The sequence below is a fragment of the Panicum virgatum genome, chromosome 8K, assembly GCF_016808335.1.
Source record: "Panicum virgatum strain AP13 chromosome 8K, P.virgatum_v5, whole genome shotgun sequence".
In the NCBI taxonomy this organism is placed as follows: domain Eukaryota; kingdom Viridiplantae; phylum Streptophyta; class Magnoliopsida; order Poales; family Poaceae; genus Panicum; species Panicum virgatum.
This window is the reverse complement of record NC_053143.1, coordinates 44,468,374-44,495,165: the sequence shown is the minus strand read 5'-3', so window position 1 is coordinate 44,495,165 and position 26,792 is coordinate 44,468,374. Positions and strand designations below refer to the sequence as shown.

General features: G+C 48.7%; 1 protein-coding gene across 1 annotated transcript; it reads right to left on the bottom strand.

The window, feature by feature from the left end:
• Positions 1-5,673: 5,673 nt before the first annotated feature.
• On the bottom strand, positions 5,674-6,534 carry LOC120645801. The gene is made up of 2 exons (XM_039922538.1): positions 6,447-6,534; positions 5,674-6,338 (listed from the first exon to the last, which is right to left on the bottom strand). Exons 1-2 carry the CDS (start codon positions 6,532-6,534, stop codon positions 5,674-5,676), a joined length of 753 nt encoding a protein of 250 aa, XP_039778472.1.
• Positions 6,535-26,792: the final 20,258 nt, after the last annotated feature.

Sequence of the window (26,792 nt, the reverse complement as noted above, 5' to 3'; positions counted from 1 at the left end):
AACCATGGAGATGATGGAAAAGAACCTATCGAGGATCAAATGAGAGATGATCACCTATATAGAATTCTCGACAAAGATAGTTGGATGAATGAAATAATAAGGGCAATAAAAGGGATGCCCTTGGATCACTTGGACAAGAATGCAAAGAAAAGAGTGATCGCGGAAAGAAGAAAATACTATTGGGATCCACCATACTTATATAGATATGGACAAGATGGAGTCCTAAGAAGATGCATACCGAGGGAGGAATGTGAAGAAGTTCTAAGAAAGTGTCACTCGTCGGGACATGGAGGACATTATGGGCACTTTAGAACTCAAGCTAAGGTATGGGCTAGTGGATTCTATTGGCCCGAGATGCATGAAGATGCGAAAAGATTTGTTTCGACTTGTCCGGAATGCCAAAGGATGGGGAATATCTCGCAAAGAAATGCCATGCCGTTGAACTACAACTTGCAAATAGATCTATTTGATGTCTGGGAATCGATTTCATGGGACCATTTGTGAACTCACATGGGTTTGAGCATATATTGGTGATGGTGGACTATGTTTCAAAGTGGGTTGAAGCTATGCCATGTCGGAAGGCATCAACGGAGGAGTCCATGCACATGATTAAATCGGTAATCTTCCCTCGATATGGCATCCCGAGAATCTTGATAAGTGAAGGAGGAACACACTTCACGGGCAAAGACTTTGGTAAATGCTTGAAGAAATTGGGAATTAAACATAGAGTGTCCACGGCTTATCACCCCCAAACAAACGGACAAGCGGAAACTTCGAACAAGCAATTCAAGGATATTTTAAAGAAGACCATGATGAAAGGAGGAAAAGATTGGTCGAAGAGACTAGATGATGCACTATGGGCATATCGTACGGCACATAAAACCCCGATTAGTATGACTCCTTATCAATTTGTTTATGGAAAAACATGCCACTTGCCGGTTGAGCTAGAACATAAGGCGTATTGGGCGATGAAGGAGATGAACTTTGATGCGGAAGCCGCTGGAATTAAAAGGAGAATCCAAATAAGCGAATTGGAGGAGTTAAGATTGAAAGCATACAATAGTGCAACAATTTACAAAGAAAGGATGAAGAGATGGTACGACAAGCGATTACAAAACAAGGAATTCAAAGAAGGAGACAAGGTCCTACTCTACAATTCAAGATTCAAACTTTTTGGCAAAGGAAAATTGCAAAGCAAATGGGATGGACCATACGTCGTACACTCGGTTTCACCCATAGGAGCGGTGACAATCATGGATGTGAAAGGCGACCAATATGTGGTGAACGGACAGCGACTAAAGGTATTCTTGGAGCCCGACGTCGTGCCCCTTCATTATATCAACATATATACCATGGATGAGGAACCAGAACATCAAGCCTAATGACGTTAAGCAAGGTTATTTTGTAAATATTCTCTTTTAGATTTTATTTTCGTAGTTTTATTTTTATTCTGGACGAACTTTGAGTAAAACATAGGCTCATAATTTGTTGGTGGGCACCTCGGAAAAAGTTGGAGTCCAGGGGGCCGAAAAACCCCCTAGGCCGGCCGGCCTGAGCCTCCTCGTGCGCGACTCGGTCTCGGTTTTTGGTAGGTACGAGATAAGGAAATTTTAAACCCATGTCTTATAGATTTCGCATGCCAAATACGCAGAGATATTGGACTTCTCGTCCAAGTCTTTTCAGGACTTAAATAGAGGCGCGGTTTAGATCTATTCTCTCATACTTTTCAATCTACACCACCACCTCGTGAGAGACATCAATAATGGCCGTTCCAGCGAGCGCAAGACCCATGATTGCAGCAATGGAGATCAAGGAGAGGGGCATGGCACCCGACACCCCCACACCAAACCAGCAGATGTCTAGCCCTATCTTGGCGACCGGTGCGCCGCCCCTCCTTGTCGAAGCAAAGCGATGTGAAGCGAAGGCCCCTCCGAAGAAATTTAACACCCAAGCACGGATGAGCGTCGGAGGGAAGGGCCTTCTGTGGTGCAAGAAGAAGCTAGCTCAAGCCCAAAGGGAGGTCGTCGTCATCAGCGATGAAGATGAGGGCGAGAAGCGACAAGACAAAGAGCCACCCGCACCTAGGCGTTCCTTGCGCCTTCTCGGAGTTAAAAGGAAAAACTACATCGAGCACACCCCGGAGCCGAAGGACTATGCGGGGGATAGCGATTGGGAGAGCTACATGAGCCCCGGTTCATGGGGCGCCACCGGTCGTGACTACGATGATGATTGGCCGGGGTGGGCCGAAGAGGAGAGAAGGGAGGAAGATGACCCCTCCGGAGGTGACAGCGGCAAAGAGAAGAAGAGGGACGACGACGAGCCCGAGGACGACGTCCCCAACTGCAGCGGCCATCACTTCGGGTGCTGTTTCAAGTGCCGCAATGAAATCGCGGATCTCTGCGCCACCATCGATAGGTGTCACGATCGAATCATGGCAATGGATCGAAGGATGGACGACATCGAGCGCTTGGTCGAAGGAGATTACAACTTCCTTTTCCACAACATAAAGAAGTTATTCGGGATGGTCGGAGATCTACAAAAGCAAGGAGGAGGAGGGCGCCCTAGATGCAATTGCCCTAGGTGCTGTTGAGAACACCGACGAGCGTCACACTCGTCTTTTATATCATTGCGACGAGGACGCCGCATAATCTAAGCATGGGGGGAAAGGTGTGACGGCTCGTTGATTGAATTTTGTTAGTCTTTGTTTAGTCGAAAGTTCGTCGTGTGCGTGTCTTTAACTCCGCATGTGTGAGAGTCATAGTCTAGCGTTGTGTGCTTTATTTTTCGCATGTGTGAGAGTGAGTCTTAAATTAGTGTTGAGTCATGAAAACAAAATAAAAAGAGTCTTTGTTTTTTGTTGGATCGTGCAATTTTATTTATGCATTCAGTTTTACTTTATTTTCTTTAAAGCAATTGTTCACGAGCGTTGTCATGAAAATTAATTCTTGTTTGTGGAGCTTAGTAAATTATCCGTCCTTGTTAATACCCACACTTGAGCTTTGATCTAGCGCTCAGTTTTGATTACGCTTGTGAGTAAGGCAAGATTTGGAGGACTTTAATTTCATAAAAATAATAAAACCCCTACAAAGATAAGGTTGATCAAGTTCTTGGCAAGTTGAGAGTAAAAATCCTATCATCCACAAGCTATATTCATTCCATCATAAGTATTGGATGTACATTGAGTTGAGTTAGGATTTCTTTCTCTTGGGAGTTTTAATTTCGAGCAATGATCATGTCCGTATTTTTCATCTCTGAATTGCTAGCCACGTCAATATTCGGTAATGAGAATTCCTCATTGGAACAACTCATGAAATCTACCGGATTCCAAAACCCGAACCTGAGATTATCTTGTTTATTATCCTTTTCCTTGACCACAACCCAATTATGAGGATACGTTCTGTTCCTGCGCATAATTTGTATAAAACATAATTTTCGGATGAAGAAAGGAAGGAGTACTAGAAAAACGGACTGAAGCCGAGCTGGGAAAGCCCCAGGCCGGCCGGCCTACACCCCTTGAGCCGGCTGGCCTATGCCCCTCTGGCCTCGGCTCGGGCTCCAAAAATTCAGAGAGCCACTTCGGAGATTTGCCTATCTATGTTTTATAGAAAGTGTCCTATGAAAAGGTTCAGAAAAGAGAAAGAAAATTTGGGAGAAAGAAAGAAAGAAAAAAAAGTATGAGAAGAAAAGAATAAATGAAGGGATTCTATGGTTAGAGAAGTGCAAAGAGATATCACCTTGTTGTTTGAGAACAATATCCTCAATTCCAACCATGTGCAATCCGACAATGAGGACGATGCTTGTGCCTTGAAGTCAATCTTTTTGTATGCCTTTGCACATGTCCACCATTCTAAATCTTCTTACCCTTGAACTCTCATGATCATTGGCTCGGAAGGTAAGCAATCATTAGAAGGTTTTCTTAATTTGACAATATATGTATATACTTTGCTAAGCCTCACCTATAGCCCCACTTTATACTTGAGAGAATTTTGGGAGATGAGAGTTTGCAAATAATAATAGGATAGCCACTTATATCGAGAGACATGAAAGGACTTGTGCAAGAATTTTTGGTCTAACCTTTGTTGCAGGGTATTTTGCTTCTAAAAACTAAAAAGAAAAAGAAAAACCTCCAAGGATGGCAAGAAAAGCAAGTGTTGTCGATATTCGAGTTGCCGGTTAAAGGTAAGAGTCGTGGAGTAATATTGGATGAGTTTTTAAACGCCCATGATATGATTATCCTCGCTGCTCCTCTGACCTTTGTTTGAAGAAATATTGTTAGACTTGTTTGCATAAGTAAATTTTGCAGTTTGAGAACTCTCGAGCAACCCATGGAAGGACTTGATGATTTGATTTGCTCGAGGACGAGCAAAAGCTAAGCATGGGGGGAATGTTGGCGCTCCTTAAGTACCCATTTTATTATACAATTAGGAGAGGTTTTGGTAATTTCTTCGGGATGATTCATGTACTAACCCGCCACTTGGCACCCGAACTTGACCGTTTTCGATTTTGTCCTGGATTTTGAAGCATGTTGTGTTTTGGCAGGAAATTGGACATTTTCGGAGATGTTTTGACGCATGGTCACAACTGAGCTAAGATGAGGTATAAGGAGAAGAGGCCACACGCAAAAGATGGGACCGAAAGGGGCCAGAAAGGGCCCAGGCCGGCCGGCCTGGGGCCCTCTGAGCCGGCCGGCCGAGCCCATTTCCAGGCCCAATCGGCCTCAGTTTTCTTCAGCGCGAAGTATTCGTCAACCCTAGCCTGTGTTTACCAAAACCACCGACCAGAACCGCCTATATATGCCCCGAAGCCGCCGTCAAAGAGGGGGGATCGCAGAGAGATTCGGAAGAGAGCATCCAGAGACGAGTTTCAGAGATCCATTCGAGTTAGACACAAGAGAATGGCGACACCGGAGGCCTCATCGTCCCTCGGCGCCGCTGCAAGTTGGAGGACAGCAAGGGATCCATCCCTTGCCGGAGATTTCGTCACCATGATCGACTACGCTTCGCTTAGCTTCATGGGGTAAAGTCCTCGTTTGTTCATGGGGTTGTAAGGAGATCTTGAGTTGTAATTGCCGAATCCTTTATGAGATTGATCTATCACGATTCTTGTTGATGATGTTTTGATGCTTAATAGTTCGCGACTTGGCTTTGGGTTTGCTTTCCTCTTGCATAGTTTACCTAGATTACATCAACTATCATGTTCTTGTTGTTCGTTATCGATTATCCTCGTGTAGTGACAAAATGCGGGAGGGAAATGTTTTGATCTTGGAACACACCTTTGGTAGATTAGATCCGTTCTTCGTTGCTCGGCGATTACATCTCTAGTGATCCTAGACCCTATGGACAAATGCTCTTCATATCTTGTGCACACACCTATCATTGCTCACTAGTCTAGATTAGATTATATTGGTTAGATTAGATCTATTTCACACTCAATCACTCAATATAGATCTTTTACCAACATCATTAGTGCTTAGTTAAGCATAGTAATACACTTGTTCCGTGGATTGATAAACCTTGGGGAAATACTCTAAGGGAAAAGCTACACGATCCGTGCGCTTGCGGTACGTAAATTGGCGCTCTAGGGAGCGTCAACAGTTCCTGGGACGACTACGCTGCTCACGATGAAGTGCCGTTCCCATGGGGGAGTTAGCTTGCCTCCGGGTGTCTGGACCAGTCAGAGTACCAGGTCGCCAATGTTGAAGTCGTGCTGCTGGACATTTTTGTCATGATAATGGCATAACTGCTGCTCGTACCAGGCATGCTGGAGGGCTGCCGTCAGATGGTGCTCCTCGGCCGAGTCGAGTTCTATTCGCCGAGTTGTTTCGGCCTCGCCTTCGTTGTAGTTTTGGATGTGCGGAGCACCAAAGGCAATATCCGTCGGGAGGATAGCCTCAGAACTGTAAACCATGAAGAAAGGGGAGTAGCCAATGGCCCGGCTTCTTTGTGTGCGCAGCCCCCATACTACTCTGGGTAGTTCCTGGATCCACTTGGAGCCATATTTTTCGATCGGGTCAAAAATCTTGGATTTGAGCACCTGAAGGATCAAGCCATTAGCACGTTCCACCTGGCCGTTGCACCTGGGGTGAGCCGCGGAGGCGTAGTACACAACAATGCAGCTTTCCTGGCAGAAGTCCCAGAATTCGGATTCGGTGAAGGAGGTGCCTAGGTCTGTGATGATTCGATTGGGCACTCCGAACCTGTGCGTTATCTCCTGGATGAACTCGGCTGCCTTGGCTGCTGTCGTGGTAGCGACCGGCTTCACCTCGATCCACTTGGTGAACTTGTCGATGGCGACGAATATGTAGGTGTAGTCGCCTTGCGCGGTTTTCAGGGGTCCCACTGAATTGAGTCCCCAGCAGGCGAATGGCCAGGATGGGGGGGATCGTCCGCAGGGCCTGAGCCGAGATGTGCTGTTGCTTTGAGAAGAACTGACATCCTAGGCATCACCTGACGATGGCTTGAGTGTCGGCCAGGGCCGTCGGCCAATAGAAGCCTGACCTGAAAGCTTTGCCCACCAGGGTGGAAGCTCCTGCATGGTTTCCGCAAATTCCCGAGTGGATCTCGCTGAGGAGTCGGACTCCATCTAATTGGGAGAGGCACTTGGAAAGTGTTCCTGAAGAGGCCGAGTGCCTAAACAACTCGGTTCCGATGACGACGTAACTTGCGGCTCGGCGGGCGAGTCACTCGTGCTCCTTGTCCTTCGGGTAGGACTTATTGTTGATGATGAAGTCGAGTATCGGGGCTCGCCAATCCGGATCGGCGACCAGTACTTCCTGGTCTAGGGCTAGCACTGGGTCAGGTTTGGTAGGAGGTTCCTCCTCGATCTTGACCGTGGGGGAGTTGAGAGCCTGCACGAAGATGTCGGCCGGGATGAGTGCCCGCTTGGAGCCCAGCTTGGAGAGTACATCGGCTACCACGTTGTAGTCTCGGAGGAAGTGATGAAATTCCAGGTCGTAGAAGTGGGCCTCGAGCTTGCGGATCTCCTTGCAGTAGGTGTCCATATTCTCTTGGGTGCAGTCCCAATCCTTGTTGACTTGCTGGATGACGACCTTGGAGTTGCCATACGCGAGTAGCCTCTTGATGCCGAGTGAGGCCGCGATCCTGAGACCGTGGATGAGGGCCTCGTACTCGGCTGCGTTGTTGGTGGCCTTGAAGAGTAGATGTAGGACATATTTTAGTTGTTCACCTCTTGGGGAGATGAAGAGGATGCCTGCCCCGGCGCCATCGAGGTTGAGGGCGCCGTCGAAGTACATGACCCAGTGCTTGGGTCGCTCGTCAGGTGGTGGATCCTGAATCTCAGTCCACTCGGCGATGAAGTCCGCCAGGGCTTGTGACTTGATGGTGGAGCGGGGGAGAAATTCGATGGAGAGGGCTCCTAGCTCCACCGACCACTTGACGACTCGGCCATTGGCGTCCCTATTGTGAAGTATGTCGCTGAGGGGGAAGGAGGAAACCACCTTGACATTGTGCACTTGGAAGTAGTGGCGCAGCTTCCTGGATGTGATGAGGATCGCGTAGAGGAGTTTCTGCACCTGAGGATAGCACAGTTTGGACTCACCGAGTACTTCACTAATGAAGTAGACGGGTCATTGTACTTTGTAGACATGGCCCGGCTCATCTCGTTCGACGACCAGGGCAGTGCTGGCCACGTGCGTAGTTGCCGCGATATAGAGGAGTAACGTTTCTCCATCTTCTGGAGCTGTTAAGACTAGTGGAGTTGTGAGGAAATCTTTTAGCTGCTGGAAGGCAGCGGCGGTTTCCTCATTCCACTCGAATTTGTCCGACTTCCTGAGAAGTTTGAAGAAGGGCAGGCCTCTATCGCCGAGTTGGCTGATGAACTGACTCAAGGTGGCCATGCACCCTATAAGCTTCATCAGATCCTTCTTGCACCTAGGTGGTTTCATGAATCTGAAAGAATTGATCTTTGTTGGGTTGGCTTCGATTCCCCGGCTGCTTAAGATGAAGCCGAGTAGTTTGCCTGCCGGGACACCAAAGACGCATTTTGTGGGGTTGAGCTTCTATTTGAATCTCCTGAGATTTTTAAATGTTTCTTGTAGGTCGGCAATGAACTGATCACTGGACCTAGTCTTGATGACGACGTCATCCATGTAAGCCTCGGCGTTGCGCCCGATCTGCCCCTGGAGGCATTTCTGGATGGCCTTCTGATAGGTGGCGCCTGCGTTCTTGAGGCTGAACGTCATGGTGTTGTAGCAGTACGCCCCAAACGGCGTGATGAATGATGTATTCTCTTGATCCGACTTCTTCAAGGCAATCTGATGGTAGCCGGAGTAGCAATCAAGAAAAGAGAGAAGCGCGCACCCGGCTGTCGAGTCAACAACCTGGTCGATGCATGGGAGAGGAAAAGGGCCTTTAGGGCAGTGCTTGTTGAGATCCGTGTAATCAACACACATTCTCCATTTGCCATTTTTCTTTTTTACAAGGACTGGATTTGCCAGCCACTCTAGATGTGTGACTTCTCGGATAAAACCAGCAGCTAAGAGCCGGGTTACCTCTACCTTAATAGCCTCCTTTCGATCTTGAGCGAAGCAACGCAGCCGTTGCTTGACGGGTCGTGCCTTCTCGTTGAGATCGAAGGAGTGCTCAGCCTCCACCCTCGGTACGCCTGGCATGTCAGAGGGCTTCCATGCGAAGATGTCCCAGTTGGCGCGGAGGAAAGAGGTGAGCGCGAGTTCCTATGTAGAGTCGAGGTCGGCCCCGATCAAGGCAGTCTTGTCGGGGTGGTTGTCGCTGAGGACGAACGCCTTTGTCTGGCTGTCGGGGTGCAGCTGGGACTCTGGCGCCGAGGTGAGCAGCTAAAATACATCCTGCAGCTACTCTTCAAGGCCACTAACAACGCAGCCGAGTACGAGGCCGTCATCCATGGTCTCAAGATCGCTGCCTCCCTTGGCATCAAGAGGCTCCTCGCCTACGGCGACTCCAAAGTCGTCATTCAGCAAGTCAACAAGGACTTAGAGTGCTCCCAGGAGAAGATGGACACTTACTGCAAGGAGATACGCAAGCTTGAGGCTCACTTCTACGGCCTGGAGTTTCACCACATCCTCCGGGGCTTCAACGCGGCAGCTGATGTACTCTCCAAGCTCGGCTCCAAGCGAGCACTCGTCTCGACTGTAGTCTTCGTACAGGCCCTCAACTCCCCCACAGTCAAGATCGAAGAGGAACCTCCTACTAAGCTTGACTTAGCACCAGCCCTAGGTCAGGAAGTACTAGTCACCGATCCAGATTGGCGAGCTCCGATACATGACTTCATCATCAACAACAAGTCCTATCTAAAGGACAAAGAGCATGAGCGACTCGCCCGCCGAGCCGCAAACTACGTCATCATCAGAACTGAGTTGTTCAGGCACTCGGCTTCCTCTGGAACCCTTTCCAAGTGCATCTCCCAGCAGGACGGAGTCCGACTCCTTGGTGAGATCCACTCAGGAATCTGCGGAAATCACGCAGGAGTGTCAACCCTGGTTGGCAAAGCCTTTAGATCGGGCTTTTACTGGCCAACGGCTTTGGCCGATGCCCAGGTCATCGTCAGGCGATGCCCCAGATGCCAGTTCTTTTCCAAGCAGCAGCACATCCCGGCTCAGGCCCTACGGACAATCCCTCCATCCTGGCCATTTGCTTGTTGGGGACTCGACTCGGTTGGACCACTCAAGGCGGTACAAGGCGGCTATACTCACATATTCATCACCATCGACAAGTTCACCAAATGGATCGAGGTGAAGCCGGTCTCAACCATGTCGGTGGTCAAGGCAGCTGAGTTCATCGAAGAAATAACACACAGGTTTGGAGTACCCAACCGGATCATCATGGACTTGAGTTCCTCCTTCACTGGATCCAAATTCTGGGACTTCTGCTAGGATAGCTACATTGACGTATACTACGCCTCTGTGGCTCATACACGGTGCAACGGCCAGGTGGAACGTGCCAACGGCTTGATCCTTCAGGGGCTCAAAGCCAGAATATTCGACCCGGTCAAAAAGTACGGCTCCAAATGGAGCCAAGAACTACCCAGAGTAGTATGGGGGCTGCGCACGCAGAGAAGTCAGGCCACCGGCTACTCCCTGTTCTTCATGGTCTACGGTTCTGAGGCTATCCTCCCGATGGATATCACCTTTGGTGCTCCGCACACCCAGAACTACGACCAAGGCGAGGCCAAAACAACGCGGCGAACTGATCTCGACTCGGCTGAGGAGCATCGTCTCACGGCAGCTCTCCAACACGCCCGGTACGAGCAGTAGCTCTGTCGTTATCACGACAAAAACATCCAGCAGCGTGACTTCAACGTCGGCGATCTGGTACTCCGACGGGTTTAGTCCCCCGGAGGTAAGTTAACTTCCCCATGGGAAGGCCCCTTCTATGTGAGCAGCGTAGTTGTCCCAGGAACCTACAGGCTCCAACGCGAAGACGGAACAGACTTGGGCAACCCATGGAACATCAAGCACCTTCGTCGCTTCTATCCGTAGAAGACCAATAAACAAAGCTATGTTCACGTGTACTTTTTTCTTCCCCCAACTCATTCAGCACACTCAGGGGCTGCGCGTCGGTTAGCCCGACTCGCCTATCACACTCGGGGGCTGGGCTCGGCCAGCCCGACCTGCCCAAGTCTACCCAGCATAGACGCCCCCTAACATAACCAGGTGTTGCGAGCACAACCCTATTAGTCTTGGAACCTCCCTGCGTCACCTCTTACTATCCGTGCGCTTGATGACCAGCTCTCAACCCGACAAGTAGAGGCAAATCATAGGGTCGTCTTTCCTAACTACCCGGCCAACTCCGCAACTTCTCGGATTACGGAATAAAACCCATACGAAAGCATGCAAATTTATTTACATACAAAATAAATATTGGCTTTAGACATCCGCTGACCATTTTCTAGCTTCAACAGTTACAGGTTGAGGTCGGCCGCCACGTGCCCTGCGATCGGCTTGGCGCTAGTGAGGTAGTCAGACCAAGCAAGGTCCGAGGTGTCTGGCGCAACCCCACCACCCACCGGCTCCAAGTCAGCCTCCGGGAAATGGGACTTCACGAGTCCTCCAGGTCCTCCACCGCGGCCGCGCCCTCCGGTTCGAAGGCTGTTAGGATGGCATCCACCTTGCTGGTGAACCGCCCCAGGGCATTGAGCGCCTCGGCCAACCGAGCCTCAGCGCCTGTCAATCAAAACCAACACATCAACTCCATACGAGTTCAATCAGAAGGGAAACGGGGTTGTTTGCGAACCATACCTTTGCATTCTTGGCGCTCCAGGCGGAGCTTGCCCTCGGTGGCACCCTCCCTCGCCTCTGCGGCATCTCGACCTTTCTGCAGGTCGGCGTTGGCCTTCTCACAGGCTGCCAGGTTGCTGTCGGATTGCTTATTCAGCAAGTCCACCAGGGGTATGCCCCGCGGCAGATTTGTAGGTGAAGAGGGGATTCCGGAGCCAAGAACTAGATGGTTGCGAGTTGACGCTAGGGTTTAGACAGGTTTGGGCCGCTCGGGAGCGCAATACCAACGTCCTGTGTTGTGTGTATTGAGCTTAACGATGAAAGGTGTAGATGGGATGAAAGATGGATGGATGGGTCCCCTCACGGCACCTTTATAGGCCAGGTGCCGTGGGTTACAAGTAAGGGAAGATATCTACTCGGGTTGTTACATGGAATCAGGTCGGTCGAGATCCCTAGATATCCGGAATACATATCCGCCCCTTGATCCTGATCCTCGGAGGAACCTTCCGACATCCAGCCGAGTGCTTGTCCACCAGGTAGTCGTGCAGAGTGGTCCTGGCCGAGTAGGTACCCAGTCGGGAGATAACTACTCGGCTGGGAGGTACCCGGATGTACCTCCGTCAGTAGCATTTCAGGGCACGAACCTCCTCCTCCAGCCCTACAGGGGTACCTATTAGCCCGAAAGCAAAGGAGTCGGCGTAGAACGTGGCACGTTCCTTACCCCACTTCTCCTTCGCCAGCTCCTTCTCGGTCTCCGCCCGCTGCTTCTCCAGCAGGCGGTTCCGTGCCTCCAGCTCGGCCAACCGAGACTCGAGCTGCTCGAGTCGGCCGTCCGCGGCCGGCACTCCCCGCAGCCTCTGGGCGACTCGCTGGCTCAGACAGGCCAGGGACTAACAAAAAAATTGCAATTAGCAATGAAGAAATGTTCGCGCAGGAAAACTACATCGCAAGAGAATGGTATCTCACTTCGGTCGACTCCGTCGCCCGGCGTGCAGCGGCCTCCAGCTGCTCCACGGGGTCGTCCCCGGGCAGCGCTTGGTCCCGGCCAGCAGGGAACAGCTCCCTGGCCGAACTCTCCTGTGTCGGACTCGGCAGTGACGCGGGCGGCGTGTGACACTTCAGGTGTCTAGCTATTAGTGCATGAATTATTGTGTGAAGTTAGTGTTTACTTTGTTTGATAGCTTAAATTTTTTAGTGTAAAAATCAGGGGTATTGTTGTAATTATGAAAAATTACAAGCCCCTTTTTGCAAAAGTTTTTGACTTAGGGAGCAAATTCAACTTTGTGAAGGGTTTTCTTGCAAATATGCTAGTAATCATGATTTTGGCAGCTTTATTGCATTTTAGTCCAAAATTTTGATGAATTTGCCATCAAAAAGTGTTTTTCCTTTATTAAATAAAGTTCTTTTGAACTTTTGAAAATATTTCAAAATTCTTCGATCTAGTGAAAATTTGCACAACATGAATGTTGAAGATCTTGAAAAACTGAACAACTTTCATTATGGGAACTTTTTCATTTGAGCCCTAGAACAGTGGGAAATTTTGTATTACAGTGAAACCCCTGAACTTTTCTGAAATTACAAACAAGTCTCCAATCTTCTTCTTCAAACTCCAGCCTCACCAGAGCCGCACAAGCCGCCGCCGCCACGGTTTCCTCCGCCCACTGGCAGCCCGCGCCACCTTTGGAATGCCACCAGTCCTCCCAGGCATCTCCTTGACCCCACCCCTTCCCTCTGCTGGCCTCGCGCGAGCTTGCCACGCCGCGTCGTCGAGCCGTCGCCCCTGGTTCCTTCTCCGGCGAGCTCGAGCGCCGCCGGAATTGCCTCCCAAAACCGCCTCACCGCCTCCACGCGTGAAGCCCCGCTGCCCTCGAACCGCCTCTTGCTGGCCTGCTTAACCAACGCCACGCCACTCCACGAGCTCCCCTCACGCCACCTCGTCGGCCGCCCGTAGAGAAGCTAACGCCATCACCAAGTTCACCTTTTCCCCGTCGATTTCATCTCCGTAGCTTCCCCTCTCACTTATCCTTGCTCCTCTTGCCTATAAATAGACCAACCAGGCTTCTTCTTCGGTGTTCAACCACCGCTGCCTTCCTTTATTCTTCGACGAGCTCCTGTCCATCGTGGACCCGCCGCTCCAGTGCTACTCCGCCCCTTCCAAGCACTCCCATAGCTTCGACTTGCTCCAGCACAGCTCACCAGCTCCTTCTCACAGCCAATCCCTCACCAGAAACCCCTCGCCGCCGTTCACCCCGCCGTTGTGCTCTGTCCAGTCGCCGACCAGCCCTCCCGCACCCCATCCAGACCCACCAGCAGGTGCGCCACGACCCCCTCGAGCTCTTTGGTCCCTTGGCCCTCGCCGCCGGCGACGAGCCTCGCCGGAATTGGCCGGTCAACCGCGTCCCCCACCTCTGACTCCGACCAGGGACCTAATTGCAAGGATTGCAATCTTTCCCAGGGTCTTTATTGCAAAAAGCTCTTTTCCTTTTTATTCTTTTTCAGAGAACTTCAAAAATTTATAGAAAAATGTAGAAAAATCAGAAAAATGTCAAATTAATTTTGTTATTTTCCTTATAATTAGCTCTACAAGATTGATGTTGTGAAGTTTAGCTGAAATTTTGTGTATTTAATTCTAAAAATAAAATTAATCTATACCTCTTTTATTTGTATCTCAAGTTCTAAAGTGTCTTTGATTGTGAACTTTGGATCATGTGCTCTACAAAATATGTCTAGCTCTTTAAAAAAAATTGTAGATCTTTTACTACACTCTAGCTTGTACTTTTAAAATTATTTCCTATGTTTTATTTATGCCTTTTAGAAATTATTTAAATACTTCCTTGTAGATTGTTTTCATTAAAACAAAAACCTCTTTTCCATGTTATTTCCTAGAATTCTTTGTTTTCACTTCTACTCTATAAACAATCTGAAAGTGCATCTAGGCTCCTAATGGGTTTTGGTGAATTGAATGACAACATGATTAAGGGACTAATGTTTTATTTGAGATATCATGAGCAGGGATTCATTTGTATATCATTATGTGTATTGTCTCATGTATCAAGGAATCAAATAAAAGAGAGCCTATTATTGAAAGTCAAGCATGTTGTGATGAGAAATGAGAAACAAGTATTCATGCAATGACAATATACGGTTTCTATTCATAGCTTGACATATTTGAAGAATATGTGAGATAAAAAATTAGTTGAAAGTATTATTGCAAGGCTTCATGGAGTTAAACAAAAAGAAAAGACATACACTTATGTGCTACATATTGGTCTTATATTTTGAAGCTTGCAGTGCTTGGAATATTATTATCAAATCATGACTACTAAGCAAAGACAAGTACATTATGAGGAAAGATAGAAATGAGTGCTCATGTATTACTTGGTGGTTTCTAAATATGGCTTGTCAAAATAAAGTATGTCTTGTCTAAAGGATCAAAAGCTCATGATTAGAAAGTAAGACAAAAAAAATGAAGATATGTGAATAACATATGGAATTCATTGTTGATGTGCAAAGTTTAGCTCAACATGGCAAGGGTAAGTGATGAAGAAACCAACCGAGATGACTAGTGCGAGGGACTAAGCAAGCTTTGGTGAAGCGACGGCTTACCATGTGTGCAAGTGCTAAGGTGAAGTGCTAGTATCCGTGGGGTGTTCGAAGTATCATATCCAAGCCTTGTTGGGGGAGGCAATGCAATGCATCAAATATTTTTTAATTGGAGTGACTTGAGTATTCAAGGACAGTTTTGCAAGATGATTTGGAACTCTAAGTCACTAGCTCAAGTATGGATTTGCTCAAAAGGATGTTATGCAATGTTGGATTCCCAAAGTTGAAGAAAACTCAAAGTCTGGCAAAGCTGAAGCAATTCAAGGCTCAAGTGGTTGAAATATGGTTCATATTTAATCTTGAGTGTAGGTACGCCGTACTATCAAGAGGGATGCAACATTGATTAATTGACACGGTCAAAAGTGCTCATAGGTCACCCTAAGTGAGAATCCTAAGAGAAAACCCCTGTAAACTAACTTTGTGCTACTTGGATGATCAAGTGTTGACTTGGTGGACCATGTGGAGCACTTAAACCTGGGTTTGGGCTTCTCTGGCCCAGACCGGTCTGACCGGTCTGGGGGACTGGTCTGACCAGTCTAGGATCTAATAGCTAGTTGTTCAAATAGACCAGTCTGACCGGTCTGGGGAACTGGTCTAACCGGTCTGCACTGACAGTTACAATGGCTAGTTTTTAGAAGTGCGGTATTTATATCCCTCAACCCCCTCTTGCGTGGGCTGCTGGTTCCTTGACCTTTCTTGAGCTCTTAGAAGCATTTTCTTGACCAGCTAGCTCTCCCCAACACTCTTTGTGAGTTAAGCCATCTAGATTGCATATCTTTGAATTGGGTTGAGAGATTGAGCAAGTGTGAGATTGTAGAGCATTGTGAGAGCTGCATTTTGAGCAGCAAGAGAGCAACCATAGCTTGAGCACTCGAGATTTGTCAAAGCATTCAAAGTTCGCATTTGTTACTCTTGGAGGTTTTCCTCCTAGACGGCTAGGTGTCGCCAGCTAGCTCCCAACGTTGTGGTGAGCAGCGGCAAGTCTGTGCGGGCGTGATCTTGCCCCCTTTGTGGAAAGGATCGAGATAGTGGAATCGGAGAAGTGGTTGAAAGAGACCTAACTCAAGGGATCGAGTTGAAAGAGACTCACACCCAACGAGTTCCTCAATGGAGACGTAGGATTCACGGTGGTGAATCTGAACTTCGGGAAACAAATTTTTGTGTTTCCATTATTGTTTGCCTCACTACTTTGAGTTCTAGCATTTGTTTTATAATTCCGCATCGATCTACTTTGGTGTGTTGTTTCTGTGTGTGCAGGGACTTGCAATACTTTCATAATCACCTGCAGGAACACTACATCAAGTTGTATTAGTGCTAGAGCTCGAGGAGGGTAGAAATTCTGATATTTGTGCAGGTTCTGCAAGTGACCGGTCTGACTGGTCACCCCAACCGGTCTGACTGGTTGGTCTATTTGTTCAACATCTAAGTGTTAGATCGGTCTGATCGGTCTGCCTAATCGGTCTGACCAGTCAGTGTGCTGACAGTTTGGTTTAAGTGTTGTAATTTGCATAATTTATTGAAACACCTATTCAAACCCCCCCCCCTCTAGGCAACATCCAGGGTCCTTTCATAATTGCCCAGTAAAGTAAAACCTTTAAGTTTATTCTTAAATGTTTACTTTATTGGTTTCCAATTTATAGTGAAGGAAAGCTATACTCAAGCACTTCACTAATTTTCCAACTACTGCATTTCATATAGAAACGACATCGCTAGCAGACGGGACATACGAGCTCATCCAGGAATCAGACGGGGACATTTCTGAAGCTCAAGCTAATATTGTGGAACTAACTGAAGTCCCGAACTCTGATTCGAAAGAACCCCAGCCTATTGACCCCATAGACACCACTACAGGCAAGCCCCGGTGAATAATCCCATTATTTTAAATTATGCAATTACTTTTTACTTGTGCATTTAAGTTATTGGAGTTGATTGAAAATCTTAGATGCATAATCTTAGGTACCTATTGATTGAACACTAGAAATAGAGTTCGACTAGATGCTATGCTAATAGGACCGGTAAAAGTCGAGTGATTGCCTGTCACTCGCGAGCTTTATAGGAGTTGATTGTTTACATTCCTGCACTCACTATAAGGACCAGGGACGGGACTTGGTTACGAGATTCATAGTTATATTCCGCCTATGTAGAATAATTTTACTAAGGCTACAGTGTGTGGTAGCGGTGGTTAAGCGTTTGAAAGTACTAGCCACATGCCATAAATATGGTACGCGGTAAGCCTAGTAACTGATCGGCCCGGCAAATGGACATACCCCCCCACTCTCTCATAGACATAGGAAGTTAATTTATGTTGCAACAACCACGGGTGCAGAGAAGGTCGGGTTCTCTGTAGTCGGGGAGAGTGGCGCTGATCCATGAACCGGAATGAGAAGCAAACGATTGCTTGGGAGTGACTCGTCAGTGCTCCAAGCGTGTGTGCTAGGTTTATCCTTGCAAGGTTGAAAATTCGATTCAGAATCGTCCGTTTCTCGTAGAAATTGAGACTGCATGGTCCCTTTGCCACATAGAGTAAGAACTGGAACAAAGATGATACGCAATCTTATTGAATGCAAATAATTCCTCTACCATGTTTGAGTAGATAGGTGCTTATCTGGACTAGTTAATCCAACTAGAATCTGGAAGCTAAAATTTGAAAATTAAGGATCTACTCTTTGTTGCTTTTCAGCAAAAGAACCCCAAAGCCTTCACAAACTTTGCATGTCTAGTTAAAGGGCTTGATATACCCTTAGTCGGGTTAGTCTTGCTGAGTATTAGTACGCTCAGTCTTGCCTGTGACTTTATTTTCAGGAATGACTTGTGAGGACCAAAACACTAGTTGGACTTGGCCTAGTGTTTTACCTACAGGCTGGTTTATGGAATGGGAACCATCTTCGACCAGCAATGAATCAGCTGAATGATGTCATGTTTGGGCTTATCATGGCATCTATCCTACGACGTTTGTGTATAATCGTGTTTTTCTTTTCCGCTGCAGAACTTCTCTTTTATACTTAGTCACAGTTAAATCTCTTTTAAGTTCCTTTGAATAAGTTTGTAAAAGCTAGAACTTCAGCTTTCTAGCTTCAAAACACTGATGTAAATTACACCTCTTATCTATGTGATGTGAAATATTTGTGGAATGTTGTATCTCTGACTCGCCTTCGTGCAGAATGTATACTTATGATTCAATTGGATATTCAGTGGTTACATCAGGATGTTACCCAACAGACCAATTATTATACTATTTAAGGTGCGTGTAGATGTTTAGTGCACTCGAACTGTTGTAATTCAAACTGGTTCTGCCACACGACGTTTGCATCCCCCCCGCGGACGCGGCTTTCTCAGCCGCGGACCGCTCGACCTCCTCAGCCACCTCTACCTCACCCTGCGCCGCCTCTCGGCGAGCGCGGGTCCATGGTGGGCTCCCCGCCGACGGAGGGGATGTAGCCACCTCGACCCGGCGGGTCTCATCAGCGGACTCGTCCCCCTTTCTCTTCCTGCGAAGTCAACAATTCCGCAGCATCAAGGAGCAATTCAAGATTCAAAGCAAACAAAAGGGACTGGAACTACTATCTGCTTACCCCCCCCCCCCCGCTACGGCGCACATTGAATGTCAGCTTCAACAGCACAGCCGGCGGCTGCGACCAGGCCACGGGCAGGGGAGACCCGATGCTCCCTATGCATGTCAGCCCCTGCGCCCTCCCCCTTTGCCTGGGCGGCGCTGGCACTGGCTCCTTCACCAGTCGACTCGGGGGCGTCCTCAGCCCCCGGCTCTTCGCTCCCCGACCTCGAGGCGGCAGCAAGGGTCCCCTTGGGCAGGGCCCCCCTCATGCCGGCCTTGGAGGCCGAGAACTTTCGAATGGCCTGCCTCCTCCTCCGTTGTGCCGGTGCGGATGGGTTGGAAGGGACAGTGGCCTCTACGACTTCAACATCCGACTCGCCTCCAATGGACGAGTCGGATGATACCTCCAGATCCGCCGCCTCCGGCTCCCTCTGATTGGCCAGGGTAGCGGCATTCTTCCCTGCATCCCCCTCTGGCAGGGGGGCGGGGGACCAGTACCTCAGAACTTTTGCCTGCAAGACAGAAGACATTCCGAGTTCATTACAACCCAATAGGTGCGCTGCATACGGAAAGCATGGCGAAAGCTACTCCAGAGCAAAAACAGAACAACTCGGAATAAAAGAAGAATAGCTCGAAAAAGTGGAGAATACTTACGGCTGTGGTCGGCCACTTCAAGCAATGTGCATTTGGGCACCCTTTATCACGGATCGCCCCCTGCATCATGCGGGCGGCCCAGTTCAAAGCTTTATCCCGAGGGACCTTTCGGTTCTGTCCTCGGGTTGGGTCCTGGCAACCCCAGTACTCGAAGCCGGGGTGCACCCTATCCTGAATCGGCTGCACCAGCCGCTTACTAAAGGACAGAGCCACCACGGCACCTATCCGCCCTTAGGCCAACAGGCCGGCGATCTCATCGAGGAGAAGCATCACCTGGACCATCTCCTCCTCAGTCGGCATCTCCTCCCAGCACACGCGGTACTCCGGTGTGCGGCCGGTGCGAGTAGGCAGATAAGGAGCCGAGTTCGACACCACAAACCACTCCTTGTTCCACCCCTTGTTGCCATCCCGAAGCTCCAAGGCCGGATACGAGCGACCCTGGTGCAGGGAGAAGGCAGCGCCGCCAACCACATTGCAGCGGCACTGCTCGGGTACCCCTTCAGATGGCACAGCGCCCACCATAGGTTGAAGTGCGGGGCGATGCCCAGGTACACCTCGCATAGATGGACAAAGATCGTGATTTGCGCAATGGAGTTCGGCTTAGATGCGTTACCTCAAGCCCGTAGAAGAAAAGGAGCCCGCGGAAGAAGGCCCCCGCGGGCAAGGCGAAACCCTTCTCGTAGAAGGACCGGAAGACCACCGTCTCTGTCCGGTCCTCCGTCGAGAAGTCCTCCCCATAGCAGCACTTCCATCCCGAGATCTCCTTCTTGGGGAGGAGGCCGCGCTCCACCAGATCTTGAATGTCCCCCTCCCGCAGGGTGCTCGGTGCCCACGCCTCTAAAGGCGGCGGCACATCGCCGGCGCTCCCCGATGCGGAGGAGGAAGACTTCGGCGAGGCACAGGCCATCCAGGGTGGTAGCGCACAGATTGGATCTATAGATGAATGGAGAAGGAGACTGATAGCAAGAAGGCGAAAAGGCAAGAACAGGAAGGCCAGGAACGGGTAGCCCTCCATGGGCCGGGCCCTTCCCCTTATAAAGAGGATTGGACGCGTGTGCAACGGCAACCCCGAGGATTGCACGGAATTCGAATCAACTTTTCAGAAACTGCCCGAGTCGTACTCGGCAAGAAGCGGGCCCCCAACGGTGACTTTCTGCTCGTTGCAGTCAAGACCAACTGTAAAAATACAAATTACCAGGACGACTCAACTACCCGGCATGTCTCTGCGACTCTGCCAGCGACCCCTGCTCGGGGGCTAGGCGCCGCGACTACCCGGCGTGTCTCCGCGACTCTGCCAGCGACCCTGCTCGGGGGCTGGGCGCTGCAACTACCAGGTGTGTCTCCGCGACTCCGCCAGCGACCCCTGCTCGGGGGCTTGGCGCCGCAACTACCCGGCGTGTCTCTGCGACTCTGCCAGCGACCCTGCTCGGGGGCTAGGTGCCACAACTACCTGGCATGTCTCCGCGACTCTGCCAGCGACCCTGCTCCGTGGCTGGGCGCCGCAACTACCCGGTGTGTCTCCGCGACTCTGCCAGCGACCCCGCTCGGTGGGTGGGCGCCGCAACTACTTGGTGTGTCTCTGCGACTTCGCTAGCGACCCTGCTCGGGGGCTGGACGCAATGACTTCAGGGTCAAATGAATCCAGTCTGACGAACGACTGGGCAAATGATAAAGAAACATGGTGACCTGGGCGCCCAGTTGGCTCGGGAATTCGGACAAACAAGACATTTTTATTGACCCTCGAAATGCTTCATCGAAATCTTCCGAGGCTCGGAGGTTGCACCCAATGGGTGCGCCCTGGGGCGCATCCCATTGAAGACTAAAGGGACACAAGAATCATCATTTGAGTCTCGAAGAACTTCGCAACAAGTCAACCATCAAGATTCAGCTCAAGTTCTTCAGCACTCTGAGGCTTGACAGAGGTACAACTGGGTACCTCCCAGCCGAGTAGCTATCTCCCAACTGGGTACCCACTCGGCTAGGACCACTCTGCATGACTACCCGGCAAACAGGCACTCGGCTGGACATCGGAAGGTTCCTCCGAGGATTAGGATCAAGGCGTGGATATGGATTCCGGATATCTAGGGATCTCAACCGACCTGATTCCATGTAACAACCCGAGTAGATATCCTCCCTTACTTGTAACCTATGGCACCTGGCCTATAAAAGCACCGTGAGGAGACCCATAGAAAACATGACAACACCCCATCATCCGATCATTCATCATCTAGCTCATACAATACACAAAACATAGGACGTAGGGTATTACGCTCCCGAGCGGCCCGAACCTGTCTAAACCCTAGCATCATCTCGCTACCATCCAACTCTTGGCTACGGAATCCCCCCTTCACCTACAATTCTACCGCCGGGCATACCCCTGGTGGACTTGCCGGATAAGCAATCCGACAGCGGTGAACTGGTGGAAATCTTTAGGAGATTCAGTTCCTCATGAGGAACCGAATGAAGCCGTCATTTTTCATTCTCATGTTCTGCGCGGCCTAGGAATCCCCACCTCCAACTTCTTTCGAGGTCTTTTGCATCATTGGGGGGTTCAAGAGCATCACTTGACCCCCAATTCCATCCTTCACATTTCTATCTTTGTCCATCTTTGTGAAGCTTTCCTGGGGATCGAACCCCATTTTGATCTTTTCCAATACCTTTTTGATCTGAAACCCCAACCTAGCAAGACCAAAGTAGATGTAGTAGGAGGTGCGGGTATGCAACTCCATCAGGGTGTAGGACCGAAGTACATCCCTTATAAGATGACTGACAAGGTTATTGACTGGAAGGACCTCTTGTTCTATGTCAAAACCAGTCGCCTCCCCTACCTCGTAGATCCGCTGGCCCACCAGTTAAGAAGCCTAGCTGGAACTCCAGGGAAGGAAATGTAGATTAAGTTAACTTTCTTCTCGGGGAGATAGACTTGCTGAAGAAGGAGAACAAAATTAGCGGAGCTTCGGTGGTGGTGCATTGGTCGCTCCAGAGGATTCAGCTACTCCAACAGCGAGTACATTAGGGTTCCAATTTACAGGTGAAGAAGACCCCACCCGCTATACCAGTATCAAAATTTCCCATGATGATCTGAAGCGTCGAGTGGATCGACTGCTGAAGGGTGTTACTGGACAAGCCAGTATAAAGGGAACATTCGTCCTCGGGAGGTACTTTTCGAGTAGTCGACTTGTAGTGAACATCAAGTACTTTAATGCCAGTAGTCTCGTTGATCTAGATTTTTTTGTGCAGATTGACCCCAAAAAGTATCAGAGTAGGCCTCCACTTCCAGAAGTTGTGCCTGGCGCACAAACTGACTCAAGTGTGCATCTGATTTCTCTGCCTTTTTATGTCCTTTGATCCAATTTCTGAGACTAAATTTAATCGTTATCTTGTCGATGCATTAGCAGGTCCTTCAGGTGATGGCAGCGACGATGGGAGCCGAACTAGATCTGCCCAGCATGATGGGACAGATGGCGAGCCTCAGGCCGAGTCACCATAGACGCGGAAGCAGAAAGTGCCATCGACCGGTGATGTTGACAAGTAAATACCTAATTCGACCTCGAATATCAAAGAATACTCTTTGATTTCTGATCAAATTATCCTTGTTAGGCCCCACTCTCCTTCAGAGAAGCAGACACGTAGCTCCGCTGCTAGTCCTACTGCCTCTGCCCAGTCCGGACCTAGAAGCAGCGCGGCGACTGACTCTATTTAGACGCCAAAGGAATAGAGTCAGTCCGGGGCGGCCGGCGTCTCCAAGCTGCTGCGAACGAGGAAGTTGTCCGTCAAGAAATCCAGCCAGTAAGTGAATCCATTCGGACTATGTCACTATTGGTTGGATTCTTATCTTCTGATGCTTGTCTTGTTTAGCAAACCCACCGACTTTGCGATTGGGGATTTGGGGGATCCCAGATCCCCAAACCAGCCGATGCTATTCCCCAAGTCCTACCGTACCCTCAGACTACTGTGATCCAGTCGGATCTAGCAGGGAATGATGATCCTGTGGCAGTGCAGAAGGAGGTCGCGGAGGAAAAGATCTCTGCTGCTGGTAAAATTTTGGTATCGATGACTTGTAGAAGTCAGCTTGTTGTATACTTCCTTCGTTCAGTCTGTAGGTCTTGCAGATGTGCAGTCGATGGAGCCGCAAAGACCATTGAAATCACCCTGAAAGTCGACCTGAAGAAGCTGCAAGAAGAAGCAAAGTAGTTGACGGAAAGGGACGGATTTCTATTTAAAAGAAATCTCAGAAAGTCAGAAGTTCTAGGCTGTAAGTACTAGGTAGTCGAGTACTTATCTTTTGTCAGGCAACTAGTAGCCATAATCAGTCCTTTTTGTTGTAGGAACTGGCTGAACAAGCTGTTGCTCGGGCTTAGAAGCATCAACAAGTTGGAGAGGGCCTGCGGCTTTCTGTGGATTAGGAGCGTCAGGTCCAGGAAGTCACAGATCTTCAAGAAGCTTTTGAGAAGCTGATGGCCGAGCACAAGAAGGAAGTCGATCTCCTATAGTCTAGAGTAGAAACTCTAGGGAAAGATAAAGGCGTCCTCGAGGAAAGGAGCAAAAAACTGCAGGAGAAGAACAAAAATTTGACGAAAGAGCATAAAGGCAACTCCCTTGTGCTTTGCTTTCCCTGTAGTTGTGTAGTAGTCGATATCTCCTTTCATCCTTTGTTTTGGTACTTATAGTTGTCTTGTACTCACACAGAACTCAAAAAATTGTTAATAACAAAAGAGGAACTAGTGACTGATCTGACAAATATTATGTACCCGTCACACAGATGCTGTGGAGAAGCTGACCAAGATCCAAGCTGATTTGGACAAGCAGCTTGTTGATAACATGAAGCAGATCCAAGACTTGGCAGCTGATTGAGATCTGAAGGCTAGAAAATTTGCCGATTTGGAGGCTGCAGCTCAGGCCGATGTTGAGATGGTTGAAGAAGGTGAAGCCGGTGACAAGACTTTGGTGGAGCGTCTTCGTGAAGCTCCCCAGAAGATCACCAGTTTTCTGTCCAACACATCGAGGTAGTACCTGGCTCATGCCTTAGGTTTAGTTAAGTCTTTCTAGCCTGCAGCGAACTTAACACTTATTGGCAATGGGTTAGCCGATGGATGTTCAGAGGAAAAATTCACTGAATATGTCGAGGTAAAACCCATCACTGATAGGATTATCAGTGGTTTAGAGTAGTCCTCTGATGGAGAAGCTTGAACAATTGTGTTGTAATGAACATGTTTGTCTTGCATGCAACTTCGGAGAAGTTTGTCAAAAACATGTTATGATAAATATATGTAGTACTTTACCTATCTTTGCAGTGTGCACTCTTGCGAGGAGAGGTTGAGAGTAGTCGAGTGATCGCCTGGCTTGAGTTAATACAGTTGTATGTTGACTCAGGCCCTTCTTGGTTGATGTCGAGTACTGAAATAGTCGAATAATTGCAGATTGCCTACTTGATTTCACCAAGCCCCAAAGGAATTAGTGCTCCTGTAGTGCAATCGAGTAGTATAAGATTGCCTACCCTGATTTCACTAAGCCCCAAAGGGTTTAGTGCTCTGGTAGTGCAATCGAGTAGCGTAGGATTGCCTACCCTGATTTCGCTAAGCCCCGAGGGGTTTAGCGCTCTGGTAGTGCAATCAAGTACCATAAGATTGCCTACCCTGATTTCACTAAGCCCCGAAGGGTTTAGCGCTCTGGTAGTGCAATCAAGTAACATGAGATTGCCTACCCTGATTTCACTAAGCCCCGAAGGGTTTAGCGCTCTAGTAGTGCAATCGAGTACCATGAGATTGCCTACCCTGATTTCATTAAGCCCTGAAGAGTTTAGCGCTCTGGTAGTGCAATCGAGTACCATGAGATTGCCTACCCTGATTTCACTAAGCCCCGAAGGGTTTGGCGCTCTGGTAGTGCAATCGAGTACCATGAGATTGCCTACCCTGATTTCACTAAGCCCCGAAGGGTTTAGAGCTCTAGTAGTGCAATCGAGTACCATAAGATTTCCTACCCTGATTTCACTAAGCCCCGAAGGGTTTAGCGCTCTGGTAGTGCAATAGAGTAGCGTGAAGATAGTCTTCTTTATTGTTACCTCCACCATTTGAGCATAAAACTTTGAAAAACTTCTCATAATTTTGATAATAGTTCGGGAGTTGAACCTAACTCGGGCTGATCCAACCTAGTCTTTCCTTCAGAAAGACCGGGGGTTGACCCTGAGTTGGTTTGACCCAACCGACTACTGCTTATAAACTTGGATAAAGTACTCGATGTCTTTGTGATTGTAGATTCCATTCTTAATGCTTCCTTGTTGAAAAAAAAATCTCGTTGTTGGGTATTTTAGAGTCACGAATAAATCCGCAAGTGCACGGATACCGTTGTAGCTTTCACCTCAAAGTATTCTAAGGGTTATCGAATCCATAGGGAACGTGTGTGCACTCTCTTCTATTCTAGTCGATCCAAGGACACACCAAGATAGGTAGAAGGATAGAGAGGATTCCTAAGATAGCACTATAGCCGAGTTAAAGGTCAATCTCTCGGGCACAATACTCTCTTCGGGAACCGGCTTACAACTGATCTGCCATTCAACTCCGGCCAACAACTCTACGCTATATCCGAATGTGGAGGATTACGGAGGACCAATAGGGCTGTCACCACCTACGGCCTACCTCTAACAAACCATGGGATATAAGGCAAACGAAGGATAACCCCTAGCGTAGACACCATGTCTACGCTATTGATTACTACTACAATCTAACTATGTATGTCGACCCATAGCAAACTACAGCACTCTGTATGAATACAGAGTGAGAACCCACGAGTAAGAGAACTGATCTCACTCAACTACAAGCACTACTAGCATATACTATACCAAGTAAAATACTAGAGATAGGAACCACGAATACTTATTAAAACCCGAAGAATGTAGCAGCATCTGTAGAGGTACAAGCTGGGGCAGAGTGCCGACACCTTGGCACTTCTCCTGAACTACTCTCTTACTCTCGTAGAGGTACAATTTGGAGAAGAGTGCCGAAAACCGGCGCCTCTCCTGAGTACCTCTACCCTCTCCCTATTCTAAGACAACTCTAAACCAAGAGAAGGCTTGAGAGAGCACTTGATGGATGTCTTCATTTGGAGCCCCCCTCTACTATTTATAGAGGGGTGCCATGGCCTCTTCTGCCATGAATTAAGCCTGGAGCCTCCTGGAATCGACTTGAGCATCGAATGAGCGTGCGACACGTGGAAGAAGAGGCCGAGATGAACCGACCAGAAAAGGTGGCCGATCGGCCCAATTCTTGGCCTGAACACTGCTAGGTGGGCCCCCATGTTATTTATGTGGGTCATGGCTTGTCTTAAGGCAGTTTGGTAGCTCTGGTGGGCCTGTTGATCCTTGTGAACGCGCCTTATTCGTCGAGAAAGTTTTGCCTTGGTCTGTGGAGTGTGTTTCCCTACTCATGAAGTGTGTTTTTTCCCTTAATCTACCTGCATACAAATATTTACCAACACTCGAGGAAATGGTCAGTAATAAACCCCTACCACTAGGTTGATACTCACATTTTATGTATTTATGCATGAGTCAACGGCCGAAATTTGGTACTTAGTAGCTGTCAACACTCGTGAATTTTCACACTAGTCGGGGGTTGAATCTTACTCGGGTTGACCCATCCTAATTTTTTCTTCTCAGAAAGAAATCGAGGGTTGACCCTGAGTCGGTTTGACCCAGCCAACTACTCCTTGTAGACCTTGACAAAGTACTCGATTAGTTCTTAAAATAAACTCCTTTTGTAGATGGTTCTGATTTAA